At 37.0% G+C, this 18349-nt stretch overlaps 1 protein-coding gene across 1 annotated transcript in view; it reads left to right on the top strand.

The window, feature by feature from the left end:
- The first annotated feature begins 30 nt into the window (after positions 1-30).
- The window catches only part of elp4 (elongator acetyltransferase complex subunit 4), a 65236-nt gene continuing 46917 nt past the window's right edge, over positions 31-18349 (top strand). The window contains exons 1-6 of the mRNA XM_084110312.1: positions 31-202; positions 1343-1378; positions 5912-6033; positions 8290-8421; positions 10702-10835; positions 17854-17938. Of these exons, the coding sequence (XP_083966438.1) occupies positions 34-202; positions 1343-1378; positions 5912-6033; positions 8290-8421; positions 10702-10835; positions 17854-17938 (678 nt within the window). The 5' untranslated portion in view covers positions 31-33. The remainder of the gene's footprint in view (positions 203-1342; positions 1379-5911; positions 6034-8289; positions 8422-10701; positions 10836-17853; positions 17939-18349) is intronic.

An 18349-nucleotide genomic window follows, 5' to 3' on the forward strand; every position in this document is an offset into this window, starting at 1 on the left:
AGAGTCATCGGCGTTGCTGTCAACAGAAAAAACATGGCGGCTCCCGTTAGATGCATGGCTGGATCCTCCAGCATAGGCAACACAACTAGTTTTCAGAAAAAAACCCGCAGCAAACTCGTTTCTATCCCTGGGACCAGACCGTCTGTACAGAACGGACAACTCTTACTGTCATCTGGCGTCAGCTCGCTTGACTACGTTATTGGTTAGTATAATTCACTCGGTTTAAGCTCACTGTCAAGTGGATGTGTACTAAATTCATTTTTGACATGCCTCTCTGTCGTCTTCATATATATACTCTTAATAAATCCAGAAATAATTCAGAATTAATACACTTTTGTTTGCACTAATGTCACACACTGTCTGTTTTAAACGAGAAATGCCCTAATCCCATCAATCAAAATATCAGGGTAGTTTTCACTTTATTACGCGTATAATCTTTGCATTATATGAAATTTTATTGTATTATATGAAATAATTTTGTATTGTGTGTTGATTATGATTACCTTATCTTGGCATGTATAAAAACGACAGAAATTCCCATGATAAAAAAGGGTTATGGTTATATATATATGTACTGTATGTGTGTGTGTGTGTGTGTGTGTGTGTGTGTGTGTGTAAAAATACAGAAAAAAACAGTAATATTGTGAAATATTATTACGATTTAAAATAATGGTTTTCTATTTTAATATACTTTAAAATATAATTTATTTCTGTGATGCAAAGCTGAATTTTCTTCAGCCATTACTCCAGTCTTCAGTGTCACATGGTCCTTCAGAAATCATTCTAATATGCTGATTTATTATCAATGTTGTAAAATTTGTGGTGCTTAATATTTTTTTTATAACCTGTAATACCTTTTTTCAGCATTCTTTGATGAATAAAAAGACTAAATGTCCCCACAAGGATAGTAAAACCCGAGATCACCTACACTGGGAAATGGGTTTATAAACATACTAAATTATATATTTTTTCAAAATGTAAAAATGCAGAAAGTTTTCTGTGATGGGTATAGGTTTAGGGGTAGGGTTAGTGTGTGAAGGGACAGAATATACACTTTGAACAGTATTATTACTGTACGTCTATGGAGAGTCCCCACAAAGATAGCGAACCAGGCATGTGTGTGTGTGTGTGTGTGTCTGTGTCTGTGTCTGTGCGTGTCTGTGCGTGTCTGTGTGTGTGTGTGTGTGTGGATGCACGTAATAATGCTAAATACTAGCTGGTATAATATGCAAAAGAATACATTTATTTCAATGTAGGTGTATTTAAGCCTTTCTGATTAAGTTATGGATATAAAAACACATTATTATTTTATGTCATTAAAATGTACACATTTTTTCCATAGGTGGTGGTCTGGCAGTTGGAACTCTGCTACTTGTAGGTAAGCAATGAATCAATTTATATATATATGTTCTTATTTCTGGCTATATTTTTTTCACTTAGCCACTGCTTTGCATGTCATAATGGCTTATTGACAGGGATTATTAAAAATAATGTTTTCATTAGATGTAGATTAATCTTTTCATGTTGCAGAGTACAGTACAAAGCCAATGGAATTTAACAAAAAGTGCAAATAGTGTGTGTTTAGTTGCTTATGAAACTACAAATCTAAGGATCAGAAGGCTGATAGCTCATTAGATATGATGATACCTCTGATTGCAGACTTTTTTTTTAAGTCGGCATGAAACCTTGCGATAGAAGTTGTAAGTCTTTTCTTCCCTATTTGGATGTATATCCTGGATTCTTGAACGAGAAAAAAAATGTAGGGCGGGACTTGATTTTGTCCATTTGTAACTGATTGGATGGAGGTTTGCTATTGGATCTCGTGAGTGACAGGTTGTCCCGCATTCATGCCAGTAAACACGTCATCAAAGAAGAGAAGAGAAGTCGCTGCAAGAGGGAGGGGAAGTTATTTTGAGTAAAGATTATGAGGGCACATGAATTTAAAAAAATAAAAATAATGATGTGCACAGATGAATAATTTATAATAAACCCCATAAAAAATAAAAATTGTGATTCATGGTGACTTAAACAGCAGTTTAGAGTAGTTTGACAGATTAAAAATTGAGGGTCTTTCTGTTGCTCCTCATCAGTATTATTCATTTATTTATTTTGACATAAGGTTAAGAAAGTTGCCACTATTTGCTTTGCACTCTAGTATATGAACAGCATATCATTTTTTTCATTGAATAATTATTTCTTTTGATGTAGCTTATTATTTTCAAAACATATATTCATGAGGATCTTATATCTTTACATCCTAATTTCTATTCTTTGCATTCTTTTGTCACTTTTTCACTTCATTGGAAGTGGATTGGTCATGGTCCTTTATGATCTATCGAGTCCTGTCTAGGTCACTTGCGTCCTCAACATGTGACCCAGATGAAAGATACCACTGTTGTGTGTGTGTGTGTGTGTGAGAGAGATGTTTATTCTTTCTATAATAGAAGGAAATGATCTGCCTAAATGGTATGGTCTACTTTATCTATTATACAACAAATGATGTAAAAGAAGTTTATTTCATTTTCTTTCTTTCTTTCAGATGTTAACAAAAGGTGAAGTGTGTAATTTTTGCATTATAAGTTGCATCAAACTAAATGGTAAAAAATAATTTAATTTGAACACTCCTGCGACCTGCCATTGGTTGTTTAAATAGATAGTTCTGCTCCAAAATTACACAATTGGTTTAACCAGTGTTGCTGTGTTGGGATGCAGAAATAAAAAACAGAAATATTTCAGTGTATATATATGCCTTATTATTGTCTCAGCATGCGTATTAAAGGGATAGTTCACCCAAAAATTAAAATTCTGTCATTAACTCACCCTCAAGTTATTCCAAACCTGTATGAGTTTCTTTCTTCTGTTGAACACAGAAGGTATTTTGAAGAATGTTGGGAACCAAACAGACGGCACCCATTGACTTCCATAGTAGGAAAAAAAATACCATGGAAGTCAGTGGCTACCGTCAACTGTCTGGTTATCAACATTCTTTAAAATATCATCTTTTGTGTTCAACAGAAGAAAGAAACTGTACAGGTTTGGGAACAACATGAGCGTGAGTAAATGATGACAAATTTTATTTTGGGGGGAACTATCCCTTTAAGAATGTATTTTAATAGTGAAATATACACGCTTCACCTTTCAGATTAAGGTCCAATTTGTAAGCTATTTATGTAGAGTGAAATTGAGCTGTTATTATTTGATGCAACAGTAAATAAATAGATGGTAGATGTGTCCCCGGAGGTTGCGCATTTAATCTAGATTTGTACCGGTTCCACTGTGAATCAGTGGGACTCAGACGGCAAACATATGGAGGCAGGAGGGCAGAAGTGTTGACCCAAATTTCCCCTGCAGCTTTGAGTGACTGACTCACACTCGCTGCACTCACAGACTCCCACTGCCTTACACACATGCTTAAAGCACGACTTGCATTATTCTTTCACCAAAAGAGGCGGCTTCTCTCTGCATCAGAAAAGATAGGAAGTCTCTAGATGGCCCACCTTTTGGGTGACGGATATGTGCCAGAGTCTCTACAGCAGAGATATGCACCCCCAACACATCTCATTCTGCCCCCGAAACACCCCCGCTAGGCTAATAGCACCCGCAGGTTTCATTTGTAAAGCGCCATAGAAACGCCACCACAATAGGCCCCATCTCGAGTGGGCCCATCTGGGTGTCTTTGTCGGGGCCGCTGAAAGCCACAAAGGCCTGCTGACCTAGAAACACATCAATAAGAAAGAGGGGAGTTCTTCCGATGACAAATTGAAGAGCTGAGGAATTTTTTTTTTTCTTCCGTTGGTGATGGAATATGAGAGGCATCCCGGTTTGTAGGAAGAGTCGGGAAGAGGACAGGAAACCCCTCATTCTCTCCTGCTGTTGGAGGAATCCTTCAGAGGTCACACAGAGGCTTTGGATCTGTGTGGGTTTGAGGGTGTTTGTTTGAGAAAATGGAAGGTTGAAACTGGAAGTGTGAGTTGGAGAGGAAGAAGCCGGCTGTCAGTGTTTCTGAGATGACCATTGCCAAACGCTATTACAGGAAGTCAGATTAACGGGGGCAGTGCGAAGTGATGTGAAATGTGTATTTAAAAAGAAATGTTGTAAAATATATACTGTATAAGCCAATAAATTGTTGACCAGTCAGATATGGTCAAATCCATTTTGCCACCAGATTTTTCTGTTATAAACAAAACTTTTTATTTTTTATGTCAGCACTAAACAAATTGGAAAGGTGATTTGAAAGTTAATTTACAATAAATAAATAAAATAAAATAAAAACATACACTCCGTTGATCAGAGGTCCAGGGTCAGTAAAACCTTTTTAAAACAGATTATTACTTTTTTTTTCAGCAAGAATACATTAAGTTGATCAAATGGGACAGTAACGATTTTTTTGTGACAATTTCAAATAAATGCTGTTCTTTGCCATGATTTAATTCATTCAAAATCATGGCCAAAAATGTTTTTCTGTTTCCACAAAATAGGCTCCACAACTGTTTTAAACATTGGAAACAAAATAAATGTTTCTTGAGCATCAAATCAGCATATTAGAATGATTTCTGAAGGATCATGTGACACTGAAGACTGGGGTAACGATGCTTAAAATTCAGCTTTACATTACAGGAATGAATTAAATTTTAAAATATAATGAATGAAAATGAAATTGAAGTTTTTCATTTAATTTGTTATTTTAAATTGTAATACTACTTCATAATTTTAAAGGTTTTACTGCATTTTGATCAAATGAATTCAGCCTTGCTGAGCATGATTTTTTTGAGTTCTTTAAAAAAAACTAATTGTTTAGATTCTTAGACAAACTTCAAACTTTTGAATGGTAGTTTAACAGATAAGGTTTATGTAATTTACATAATATAATATTTTTATTTTCAGTTGGAGCAGATCCTTTTTTTCTGACATATTTATTTTTCTATTATTTATATAATATTCTATTATGCTATATATATATATATATTAGATTATTTTTATAGTATTATAGTATATTATACATTGCTTTGCTATGAAAGATATTTACATAAAATCCCAGTGAATAATTTTTGAACTGATTAATTTTGAACCGTCCAATTAAACCAGCTTTCTTAAATTTAATTGGACTTTACAATGATTCAGTTGAGACAGAATAGATATTTTAGATGAGATTGATTGATTATTGCCCCCCAAGAAACTGCCACTGAAAGAAATTGGAAATGCTAACAAATAACTTTCTTCAGCTATTATAGACCTTCTTGGTGCTTTCAGGGTACTATGTACACATGTAATAATGTAAATGTAACAGTAATAGATTTTCTTCTCACTAAGAAAATAAAACATGTCTGCAGCTATGAAAATGTTTATCTCAGTACCTCAGAAGAACTAGTATCAACAGAATCTAATTTAGCAAATGTTTGTCTGTATTACAGTATCTGATGGAGATTTCATCATCACAAGGTTGAGGATAAAGTATAGTGTTGAAGAGCTTGTAGATAGATCAAGACAGCTGTTCCCTTCTCTTTTCCTCAGTTCTGTTTTGTAACAGAAATATAAGTACATTTCAGCTACAGGAGATATAACATGTCATATTCATACCTTTCATGTATGGTGTAGGTGCTGATGGACTGACCATTAAATCCATTACAATCATACTGGGCTCTGATCCTATGTCAGACGTCCCATTCGCCATCTATGATAAAGTGGCTAGTGTGTTTGCCATCAATAGCAACCAGAATAAACAGTTGTTCTATTATTTCAACCAAGTTTAGTGTTGTTTTTGTTCTCCATGTTGGGATATTTACAGTATCTGATCCGATTGTGACTCTCTGGCCATTCTTTTGTCATGACGCACGTCAAGAGGCTCTCCGCTCTTTGTTTTGGTGCAGTTTGGGTTGATATATGTGGCATTGATGGTGATTTCTGTTCACAGAAGAGGACCGCTATGACAGCTACTCCCGCATGCTGCTCAAGTACTTCCTGGCGGAGGGAGTTGTGTGCGGACATGAACTCTTCCTGGCATCCGCCCGAGATCACCCTGATGAGATCATGCAGGTAAGAATCAAATCAAATCAAGTGTTCACACTCGGCCCCTTTGACATTTTGGTCAAGTTTTTTGGTTCTGTGAAGTCTAAGCACATCAAAATGCATTATTTGCAATCGTATTCTCCTTGTATAACTAGTACCTGGCCCTCAAAACAATAAACCTTGAGAAATCTGTGTGTCTTTAGCAGTAAAATATTATTCTCAGCTTTGGCCGGGAACAGTTTGACTGAACACGACACAATGTCTGTATGTGTTATTATGACTCTGGCATAGTCTAATTTATGTGTCTACTTTTGGTCTATGGACTCTTTGTAACTGCTGCCTCTCTGTGTTGTATACTTTTGTTGGGTGTGTTTGGAATAGAATATCAGACTATTATTTTGCTGTGCATATTGGATGTATAGACTGCATAGTATTTACATTTATGCATTTGGCAGACGCTTTTATCCAAAGCGACTTACATTGCATTTCAAAGTACAAATTTTACATTCTTATCAGCTTTCCCTGGGAATCGAACCCATGACCTTGGCGTTGCAAGCGCCAACGCTCTACTGTTTGAGCTACAGGAAAGCTTGTATTCAGGTTTCAGTGCAAATATGCATATTTTCTTAAAGTATAGGATATGCTTGTACATTACTGTGTGCTTTGGACATTCCAAGTCTATCCCACAATGCATGCAAATTGAGCTTGCATTGCCAATGTGTCAAATGATACATTTTGAACATTGCTTCATTGTTTGAGCAGACATTATTTTATTTTATTTTATTTTACCATCATTCACATCTTTCCTTCATTCTTTTATCAGACTTTTTTTTTTTACATCTTGTCTTGCTTCATTATTTGATCAGACATTTAATTCACTGTTTTTTTTATTATTTTATTCTGATGTAATTCACATATTTTCTTGATTCAATGATAAGACATTTTTATTATTATTATTTGTCTTATTTTAACATTATTTGCATCTTTTCTTGCTTCACTCTTTGATCATACTTTTATTTTATTTGTTGCCACATAGTCATAGTCTTACTATGTGCATGTATTTTTAAATATATATAGTTGTCTTTTGCATACTGTTTCAAGTATTGCATTTAAAAAAAGCATGCTAGGCTGTTCTCAATGTGTAGTGTACTGTGTGCTTTAGGCAGTACACTAATATTCCATTCCAAGCATAGGCAGTGTTTTCTCTCTCATCTCCTTCCCCATGTAAGCTTTCCCAGACTGATACATGAATGTTTTTGTGTGGGAGCTCAGGGAGTTACCTGTGAACGTTAACGAGTCTCACCTTAATGACAGTGGACAGGAGTTCCTCTCTCGCTGGCCCCTGATTGGCCCCCAGTTAACACAAGCTTAATGAGGGCCTGTTGTTGCCCTTCAGACCGTTCCTGCATTGAGCTGTTATTTGTGAAACAGTCTCTGTTTTTTGTTATTGCAGTGTCTGTATGAATTTTCCCCTAAGGGAGACAGTTCCCACCTTCATTTTGGCATTTTTTGGCATTAACGACAGTATCAACCCTGTTGTTTAAACAACAGCTTCTGCTTGCACAATTTTGATGTGTTTGTTCATACTTTTGGCCTTGTTAAAATGGGTCACTTGACATTTATTTCCCTTTTCACAGGTGAGCTCTGGCCAAAACAGACTGGCTTAAACAAGCTTTAGTCTATCTAGATACAGTGTAAAATAGATAAAATATTTGATTTGTCAAATATAAAAATATGTAGCAATTTAGTTAATGAACTGGTTGATTAATGCTATTTTTTTATTTTTGGTTTAAAAAATGGGATAACATTTTTTCCAGTTTTGAATCCCTCTATAAAGCTTTTAAGGGCAGGAACAAGATGTCTTGCCATATTCAGATTGCATTTGTCAAATGTAAAATACGATAAACATTTTAGAAGTCCGTTATAGTGGATTTTTATTTTTTGCTTTTTCATGTTCTTCTGTGTCTTAAATATATGCATTTTTCAAAGAGAGAAATAAAATGTTGGGCAGGACTTGATTCTGTCCATTAGGAATTGATTGGATGGTTGTGGTTTGCTATTGGTCGATCTCATGTGAGTGACAGGTTGTCCCGCCCTCACGCCAGTAATATCATGTCGCTGCAAGAGGGAGGGGAATTTATTTCAATTAAAGATTACGAGGACACAAATTATGATGTGCACGGATAAATAATTAATAATAAATACTGCAATGTTCCATAATGAAATAAGAATTGTCCATTTTCATTTCATGGTGACTTTAACTAATGTTGTTTTCTTAAATAGGAACTCCCTTCTCCAATTATGGATGAAGTTGCCAGCCTGAAAATCAGTGAGGGTCAACCTCAACCGAGCGACCCAGAGAATCCAGACACAATGAAAATCGCCTGGCGCTACCAGAACCAACCCAGAGTTCAGGTAAAAGATCTGTTGGGAAGATATTTTATTCAGTAAAACATTGAGAAATCAACCACACACACATTGACATAAACGTATTAGATGGCATTCGCTAAAATTATGTTTTAAATTGACAGCCCTGTTTATAAACAAGAGGTTCTCAACTGGTTTCGCTTCAGGTTCACATTAGATGTCTAATGTAAAATAAAATTATAATACATGCAAATGCATTATATTTTTCAAAATGTACAAATGGATTATGGTTGGCACAATGTTATTCTTCATTTCTAATTTGGATTTGAAGAAGTCTCGTTTTTTTTTTTGCTTTGCATAGTTTTCTTAATGTTTTTTTTTTTTTTTTTTTTTTTTTTTGAGAATAAATGCATGTCACACAACCTGTCCATATAACATCTGTCTTATTTGTCTAGCTTTTATGCCAAAATGCCATATAGTTTGATTGGACACACAACTTTCGATATCAACAACCAAAGCAATGTGAATAATTTTCTCTTCCCTTTTAAAAATTGACAAACCACTTTATTTTACTACTCTGCCAATGCAAGATTTTATGGTTAGTTAGTTGGATTTTCCTATTTGCATTTACCATTTAGCTTTGTTTTATCCCTGCTTTCCGCAACCCTATCAGAACATGTATGAACCTGTGACTCATTTTTGGGTTGCGACCAACTACTTTTATACCAGCTAAGGAAAGGGGGGTTGGGAAAAATAGTGTCCTATAATAAATATATCAATTCCTACCCACCCAGCACTGTGAATGGGCTTTCGCTGTTCTCATTCACAGTTTAGGTGGATTACTCACGCTTAACTGGTTATAGGTGGACTTAAAACCCGAGGAGACAGGAGGACATGGAGGTTCTATTCAGCCTCAAGCCTTTTACAATGGAACAGCAGCTTCCAGCACCCCCAAATCCCTTCACAGCCCTCGCCGTGGCGTCCCCGTGCGCCTCTTTCTTCCGTTCGGAGTAAAGACCCCTCCCGCCAGCCCATAATCCAGATTGCTATGGAGATTAGGGGGACACCAGTGAGTCCCCAAAGATTTAACTCTTTCTGTCTGTGTTTTCTGACAACTTTTGCTTTTTCTCTTCCCTGCCCCCCCCCCCCCCCCTTCTCATTGGATATTCTTTCCATTCATCAAAGAATCCTGAAAAAAAAGAGCCTTCTTTGAAAAACATTTAAAAAATCGTCCTGACCCCAAACTTTTAAGAGTAAGGTACAACTATCGCTCTTTCTCTTCCCTGACTTTCTTCCCTTTGCTTCTCATTGGATATTTCCAGTCTCATTTTCTTATTTCGTCCTCTCCTTCCTCTTCCCCCCATCACCCTTTCTTCCTCCCTGTCTCAGAGGGGATACTTACCCTCCTTAACCTTTATCATACCTCTGTCCTCTTCACAAAGCACCAGCAAATCTAGTAAGGGATTTGCATCCTAAACATAGAGCGTCCCCCTCGTTTCACGTTCTCAATGGAGACACCAGATCAAAGTTCAGTCAGTCAAAACCCATCCCGTAACATTAAAGGGGTCGACCCGACCTGCCCACTAAACGAGGCTGAGCGTCAAGCCTTCAGTTTCCGAAGGTGGTGCTGGAACACATAAGAGTTGCTGATCCAGATCAGGAGAAGATTAGGGGCTCACCTCACTGCTCGTTAGAAACTCCAAAAAATCCAGACCCCCTCACAACCTCAGGAATACGTCTGCCTGCGTACAACTGTGTTTTTCTAAGCCTAAGTGTCATTATGTTCTCAATGGCTTAACAAATCATCTGGGTTTCTTACAGTTCAACAATCGTTAAATGTATGAATGGTTAAATAGCCTTTTATTATGTACTATTGTACACCTAAAATGCTTTACAATCATTTCAGGGGAAAATGATCATGAATGAGGAAAAACATGACTGTAAATTGGTGCAAAGAGAGTATAAAAATAACTTCATGTCACTTACATCAGTGAGGGTTCCTACACTGTAAAAACTGTTCAGTTCACTTACTTAAAAAAAATGTTGTAAACCCATTGCCTTTAAAATTAAGTAAATAAACGTAATGCTTAATTGAAAAAATTAAGCTATGTGAACTTGACAATTCCATATTACTTCATTTTTTCGATTAAGCATGAAGTTTATTTACTTAATTTTAAGGTGACGGGTTTCCTCAAAAAGTTAAGTCAACTGATCACTTTTTACAGTGTAATAAAATTGCAGGTCAACATTTTTACTAATCAATAGCAATTTTATAGTATTTTAAAATAAACCACTAGAAAATAAAGTTTTTCTTTCTTTTTTTTACAGACTGCATTGGCGTCCTCATTGAGGTTTGGTCATTACTATGATGTGTCCAAGACCATGGAGCCTGAGCTACGTCAAACAGCCAAATGCCACAGTTTTTATCAGCTACAGGAAACACCAGTAACCACAGGATCAAGGTAACGAAGGCCACGTTCACACACCAGAAAAAGATGGCTGTCAGTCCTAGGTGTTTTAGTCCTTAATACTGTTACATTCACACACAGCTACGGTTATTTATGGGAGTGACAACCACATCCTGTTACCAAATTCACACCTGTAAAGTTTCAGGACTCACAACCGCATTCTCGAGCTGTGTGAACGGAACCGGTGTATTTTCGGTAGCCTCGACGGAGATATGAGCTGTGTGTCATCTGAAGGTTTTAGATCCAGTCACTGTTCTCCACTGGAAATGCTCACATCAGTTTTGTGTTCTACGCATGATTTTATGGGGCAAATTCTAAAATGCATTTCTGCACCCTTGAAAGGGTACTTCGGGAAGGGGACGCGATTTGTAGGGCTTTCCAAATGAAAATGAGTAGCTGAATCTCTTCGTGAAGGGCCCTTCCACAAGTGCATTAGCGAAGGGATCATGCGATGGTCACTTCAAGGAAGTCATTTAAGGAAGTCATTTAATCGTTCATGGTCATGTGACCCAAGGAGACAAGTCCTTGTGATTCATTTTAAATCTAGATACTGTATGTTGGTAGAGTTGGAGTTAACGAATAAACAGAATAATTCAAAGTTGTTTTGTTGTGATATATTACACACATTTTCATCATGCAATTCATATTAAATGGATAGTTTCTAAATTTCTAAATTCTGTCATTAATCACTCACTCTCGTGTCACGACACGTTTGAGCTTCAGCGCGAACCAATGAGGTTCATTCTCGTGTTACCCAGCACGTTTGATCGTCCACAAGAAACAATGAGGTTTGTTCTCACTCGTCAAGCAGGCTCGGTTGAGCTTCTGTTTATGTTCGCTGATCAATATTTAAACGTGAATAAAAGCCTAAATTAAATCTTTTCATCATATAAAGCAATTGAGTCTGTTCAGAAAATTTGGACTAACTGCTTAATTCATATGGATTTAGTTTTATGATCTCTTTATGAACATTGAGGCTTTAAAGTGGTAGTTGCGTAGCTGTCAATGGAGGGACTGAAAGCTCTCAGATTTCATCAAAAATTATAATCTTCATTGGTGTTCCGAAGATGAACGAAAGTCTCGCGGGTTTGGAACGACATCAGGGTCAGTAATTAATGACAGAACTTTCATTTTTGGGTGAACTAAACATTTATGTTTAAAAAAATGTGTTTAATGCTTATAAAGTTTCCACAGATTGGAAACACACACACGATATTCCTGTTGTCGCTGCCTAGCTTTGTCGTGGTAACATTCCATGGGAAGCTAATGAGAAAATTACATGTTCTTTCATTGCTTCCTTCGCCAAGTGCGTTCCAAATGGCTTCATTATGACAGACAAGTGCCTTGCTCCCTTCAAAGTCTCAACTTCAAGGGCTCTGACCTTCGTCAATAGGGCATAGGGACGTCACCATCTTTGAGATTAACATCTAATACTAGTCTGCTTGAATATCTATATTGAGTATCAAAATGAATGTTTAGTTATGGCCAATATTCAAAATAAGAACCTGAAAATGTGATTTATTCCAGGAATATACCATCTTTGAAAACCATTGACATTGTGTTTGCCAAGATGTACACTGCCGTTTAAAAGCTTGGGGACCGCAAGATTTGTTTATGAATTTTATTTTTAAAGATTACTTTTCATGCTTACCAAGGCTGCATTTATTGATCAAGAATACAGAAATGTTGTGAAATATTATTACAATTTTAAAATAACTATTTTCTATTGTATTGACCCCAAGTGTATTTATATGTCATCTTCAGAGCATCAGACAACGGAGCGCTATGTGGTCTGAAGTTTAAAAGGATCAAGTAGGAATATTCAACATTCAACTTTAAATGGATCTGCCTCTCTTGCGTAAATATCTAAATTGCTCTGACAGTGCTTTTATTATTACTCATGAAAGTTCATAAAATAATGCTTATGATTAGGGACAGCTTAACCAAACATTATACCTGAACACACACACAGCCTTTTGCACTTATCTTTCATATATGTCCTTACTTCTAGCATGATAAGTGCGCTAAGTATCGTCACATATCTCCAAGAAGAAAATGCTTTCTCAATGCTGATGTAATGTTTCTGAGGAACACGTCTGCAATTTTATTTTATGATGGGTGTTCAGCCTAATAAAAGTTTTCGTAAAAACGTCTCTGTACTTCCAGGTCTTTGCGAGCGCTGGTAGAAACAGGGTTGAGTCTTCAATGGTGTTTGCAATGCGGTTGTTTTATGGTTGCGAGGGGTGCCCGTGTAGAGGAGGCAGGAGCTTTGGTTGCATTAAAGTCTATGGCATGGCCACAAAGCAAACAAATCAATCTGGAGCCCCTGCTTCATGGAGCCTCTCTCTGCTTTTTATGTCCGCAAACAGAGAGGTCTTCTAATTGTTTATCTGCATAACAGCACCATAGTGAAGGGGCCGTGTTCCCAAGCCTATGTTTACTCGCATCCGTAAATGTGTTCCTGTGTGGCGATACTGTGTCCGCAGAACAGCTTGTGCCGTGGTAGCAACATGATGGATGCCGTGGCCTGCGTAGGTGTTGCTTTTGGAATTTTGCTGTCATTCCTTCCTCCATGTTCAGTTTATTACGATTTTATGACGTGTTATAATGCAATCATAAAGCTTTTAGCCATTAGCTCTTTTAGAACGCCTTTTAGATGTGTTTTCGTACCATAGGAACACCAATAGACGTTATTCCTACATATATTTGATGAAGAGTTTCTATTCGTCATGTAATTTCCTACCCAGGCTCATTGAAAAAAACGTGCCAGTGGCTACATTTCCACAAAATTATATTAAGTTGCATGTTTTGTGTGAATGTTAAAAATGTTATTACATTGGTGGCTGTCCGTATTGCGGCGGCTTGGAAATTAAATGAAGGTTAATCGCATTTGAAAATGACGTGCCAACTACACTAAATACTAAAAAATGCATACAAATATATAAAAATGTTGAAGCAACCATGCCATTTTAGCTTGTGTCTTTGAACTCTTTTATCGTGACTGGTGTTTCACGGGACTCGTAGCGTTTGCAATGCGTTACCAGGTAAGTTAATGAGCAAATTTACTATGTCAGATAAGCCGTACATATGGAGCTGATTATGTGTTGCAAATGTCAAATGTGTTAGCTTATAAATCATGCATAACCAGGTAATAACCAGGGCTTGACATTAACACCTGACAACCCACCAAATGCGGGTGGATTTCAGCAGTGGCTTATAATAAAAATTTTCTGCAGAATAGATACACGATACCAGCTGTGCTTTCTCGTTCTCTTATCTCTCCGACCGTGAGTTGAAACACAAACCCACCTCTCCTTACTCACTTGTTTCATTTGCTCCAAATGAATGTTGTTGGTGTTACAGGGCTTGAATTTCAGTGGGGATTGCGTGTATTGTGCATAATTGTACTCATTCCTGCAGATTTTTGTGCTCACACTCAAAGTGCATGCATATACCTGTAAAGCCATCTTGTGTTCGTTTTCGCTGCCTTATTGCATTTAAACGGTCAAGTACACGCAAAATAATGTGAAAATGCCGTTCTTGGTGAATATTCACGTAAACACAGTCAGTTATGTTTTAAGTGAGAGAAAGAAAATGCATACAGCATAATGGATCCATGCATCTGGTCTTAAAGTGACAGCAGCCTAATATACCTGCTGCAAAATGATGAGATAATATAAAAAAATATCTAAATGGCAGTTTTTCCCCATGCAATTGATGTCAAAATCGGGGCCAGTGAAAATACTGAGTGGCTTTTTCCACCTTTGTTGCAACTTTGGAAAACCACTAGCCACAGTGGCTGCCGGTGAGCAAAAAAGTGAATGTCAAGGCCTGGTCATAACTGTATTGTGCAGGGAACTGCATGAAAATTCTTAATTGATCGATAATCTACCCCGTAATCATAATTTGTGTGAAAAGGGATAAGCATTGTTTTACTGCCTCTAATGTTTATTTCAGAAGGAAACTGTTGTGAATTGAATGTAGAGGTACGTTTTTGGAGTTTGTCTGAAAATGATGGTAGAGGCACATTTTGCAATGAGCCTATGTGGGTAATTTTGCTATAACGCACCAATTGGGACTGATGTCGAAAACTGCTTCATATCCATTTCGGAGAAATCAATTAATCAGCAAGCTTAAACGACTACTAAATGTCTTGAGATACAAAAAAACCCTCATTGTCTTTCTGTGTTTCACAGCTCATAGAATAAAAAGCCCCATGCCGTTTCCAGACTGTTAAATCGCTCCGTTTCACTACGTGGCGTAATTGGCACAAATTGCTCTCCAGGTGAAAGCGGAGCCTGTTGTTTAAGACGGATGCTACCTCTGGTCCCCCTCGCGCTCACATCACTGTGATCTTAATTAGCTCACCTGTCGGCCTTTATCCTCCACGGACGGCACCTTAAGCGATCACGCTCCGCTGGGCTGCTGCGGTCTCTGTGTCTCAGACACAATGGGGGCGGGTCTTCTTTTGATTACCACCACCCCCACATCTCCAGGTCTTAATCAAAAGAGGGGAACACGTGTTTCACCCCATTAAGGAGCAAATCAGTCAGTTGGGATCAGAGCGTGAAATTGTACACTATTGTTCAAAAGTTTGGGTTCAGTAAGATTTTTTTCTAAAAGAAATTAAATTGATCAAAAGTGACTAAATGTATAATTTTACAAAAGATTTCCATTTCAAATAAATGCTATTGATATGCTTTTGAACTTTCTATTCAAGAATCCTGAAAAAAAGGTCATACACTAAGCATGATAAATATTAAAGGGATAGTTCGCCCAAAAATGATATTTAAGCCATGATTTACTCACCCTCAAGCCGTTCGAGATGCATATGTCAATCTTTTTTCAAACGAACACATTTTCAGTTATTTTAGAAAATGTCTTAGATCTTTCAGTGGTTATAATGTGAAGCAATGGGGTCCAGCTGCTTCAAGTCGCAAATTGTGCATGCATCCTTCACAAAAATAATCCATCCGGCTCCAGGGGGATAAACGAAGGCCTTCTGAGGGTAATCCGTGCGGTTTTGTCGTAAAAATATACATATTTAAAACTTTATAAACGAAAATAACTGGCTTCCGGTGGCAGTCGGCGCGCGTTCATGGAGATGGATGCATGCGTATGACGTAGGACGTAGCGCAGGAAGCGTCGTGACGTAGAATAATCCAGCATTTCTAGTCATATCTTAGCCATGTAAAGCCGATAAACCCTGTAACTTTCACATGATATTTCACAGATGCAAAATTTTGAACTTACTAGAACGGTAGTCCCACTTCTAAAATAATGATAAACATCTTTACGGCGCCAAGAACTCACAATATTTCATTTAAGTGCTTTTATCAAATGTAAAAAGAGCTTCATTTTTGCTTAAAAAGAAAAAAAAAGGACTCAATTCAATTTCAGAATGAGTTTCTGTGGACATTTGTTGGCATTATGCAATAGATGCTGTGTTTGATTGAGTCCTTTTAAACAACTGAAAGGCAGTGACGGGCCTGGAGGTGGCTGTTTTAGATCCAGTTCTCAATCTTTGAGTAATTGATGGCTATCATAGCTTCATGCAGAGTGGCACAGTGTGGTCATTACAACATGTCGTGAGCCAGAATGATAGGGAAAGCCTGAAATGATTGACTGAAGTGACAGAATGAAAGAGTTTTCTGTGTGTGTGTGTGTTAGTATATATATAGTATATGTACTGTATGTAAGTTCACACATAGAAAAGACATTTTAACATTAGTCAACAAACAAGTGTCCAAATACGTTTGTCTTCATTTTGAACAGTATGCACTACTGTTCAAAGGCTTGGGGTTGGTAATGGTTAATGTCTTTACTGAATAAGTGTTAAAAAAAGTGTTTTTTTGTGTGTGTTTTTTTATCTTAATGACCCCAAACTTTACTACTTTACTAATCTTTACTTTCAACAACTTAATACTTATTTTTGTAACATGTTTTGCTTGAAAGATGTGCCAATATGCTAATCTTCCTTCAAATAAATGCCACATGGTTTGGTGATATCTGATGCATTTTCATTCTTGCAATTTAAAGTGTAACTAGAGGGTCTAAAAAGTAAAGACAGAATGTGCAACTTAGAGCAGGTCAACTGTTTTGACCTTCCTTGTTAGGAGTTGCACATCTCACCCCTGATTTAACATAGAAGCGCTGTGTCACTGGGATCAGAAGCACTGTCCCGTTAACACCGCACACTCAGACTCACCGCAGACCTCAGGGGGAGCGCCCCGAGCTGACGGAGGTGCCAAAGTGTTTAATTAATTTCATTTCATTTCATTTGATTTAATTAGTGATGTATTTCCTTGCATCTACATGAACCGGTTGGTTGCCAGGGTTACTGCCGATGTCAACAGGCTTTTGTGATACCGAAGCAAATCCCGCTTTATGTTGGCAGCATATGCCACAGCCGTGAGTGGTTTTAATTGAAGTTGTACACAGGTATCATCAACTTTCGACCTGAAGCCATAATCATAATCATTAACATTAAAGCACTTTGCTAAAAAAATAAACCCTTGCATGAAAATAAGTAAAATAACTGATATATTGAAGCACTCTTTTGCTTGCACATGCACCTTTGCAACTTTTAAACTTTTCTTATGATAATGGGATTGCATTTTACACTTACACTTCCTTTCTAAATGTTTTGGTCGTTAAGTGTTTTTAAAGTAAGTCTCTTATGCTTAACAAAGCTGCATTTATTTGATCAAAAATACAGTAAATAATTCTGAATATTCCCAACATTTATTTCCAACATTTATTTAAATAGAAATCTTTTGTAACATTATAAATGTCTTTACAGTAATGTGCACATTGATGATGGAGATTTTATAATAATTATTTGATCTGCTAAGTTGCATTCATGCCAAAGTTATGTCAAAGTCTCCATGAATCTATAGGTTTTCTGGGTGATTGCTAGTGTTTTTTTGGGTGTTTTTTAGTGTTTTTTACTTTGACTAGCTTTAGGTCTCTCTAACATCTAAAGTTTTGTTCTTCTCTTATGATCTCTCAGTCCGTTACCATCACCCTATCATGCTCTCCTGAAGTCCATCCAGACCGTCATCCGTAAGGAAGGGTTTGATGGATCCACACCCCAGGTTGGTTACAATTTGTTTAGCTATTTGTTATTCTCTCTCTGTTGTTCTTATGATCATGAACGTTTTAATTATGAACGTTTATCCAATATTTATGACTTTAAAGTGCTCCTATTATGCTTTTTTGGGATATTATTACCTTTGAAATAAGCCCCTTTCACATTCATCCCAGAAAATTGCCATAAAATTTCTAGGGATCCTTCTGTGTGAACTCAAACACGTCCCGGAAACCTAGTAACTTTGCTGAGATCAGTCCTGGAACGTGCCCTGTCTGAACAAAAGGCAGGACCAATGCCGTAAGGGGTGTGTCGTAGGGCTTAGTGGAACTGTACGCAATCCGCTAGTTTATGATCAAATCAGAAAAAAAATGCACAAGCGTGGTTTCTCGACTTAGTCTTTACTGGATATTTACGG

This window comes from Abramis brama, assembly GCF_963993115.1.
Source record: "Abramis brama genome assembly, chromosome: 3".
In the NCBI taxonomy this organism is placed as follows: Eukaryota; Metazoa; Chordata; class Actinopteri; order Cypriniformes; family Leuciscidae; genus Abramis; species Abramis brama.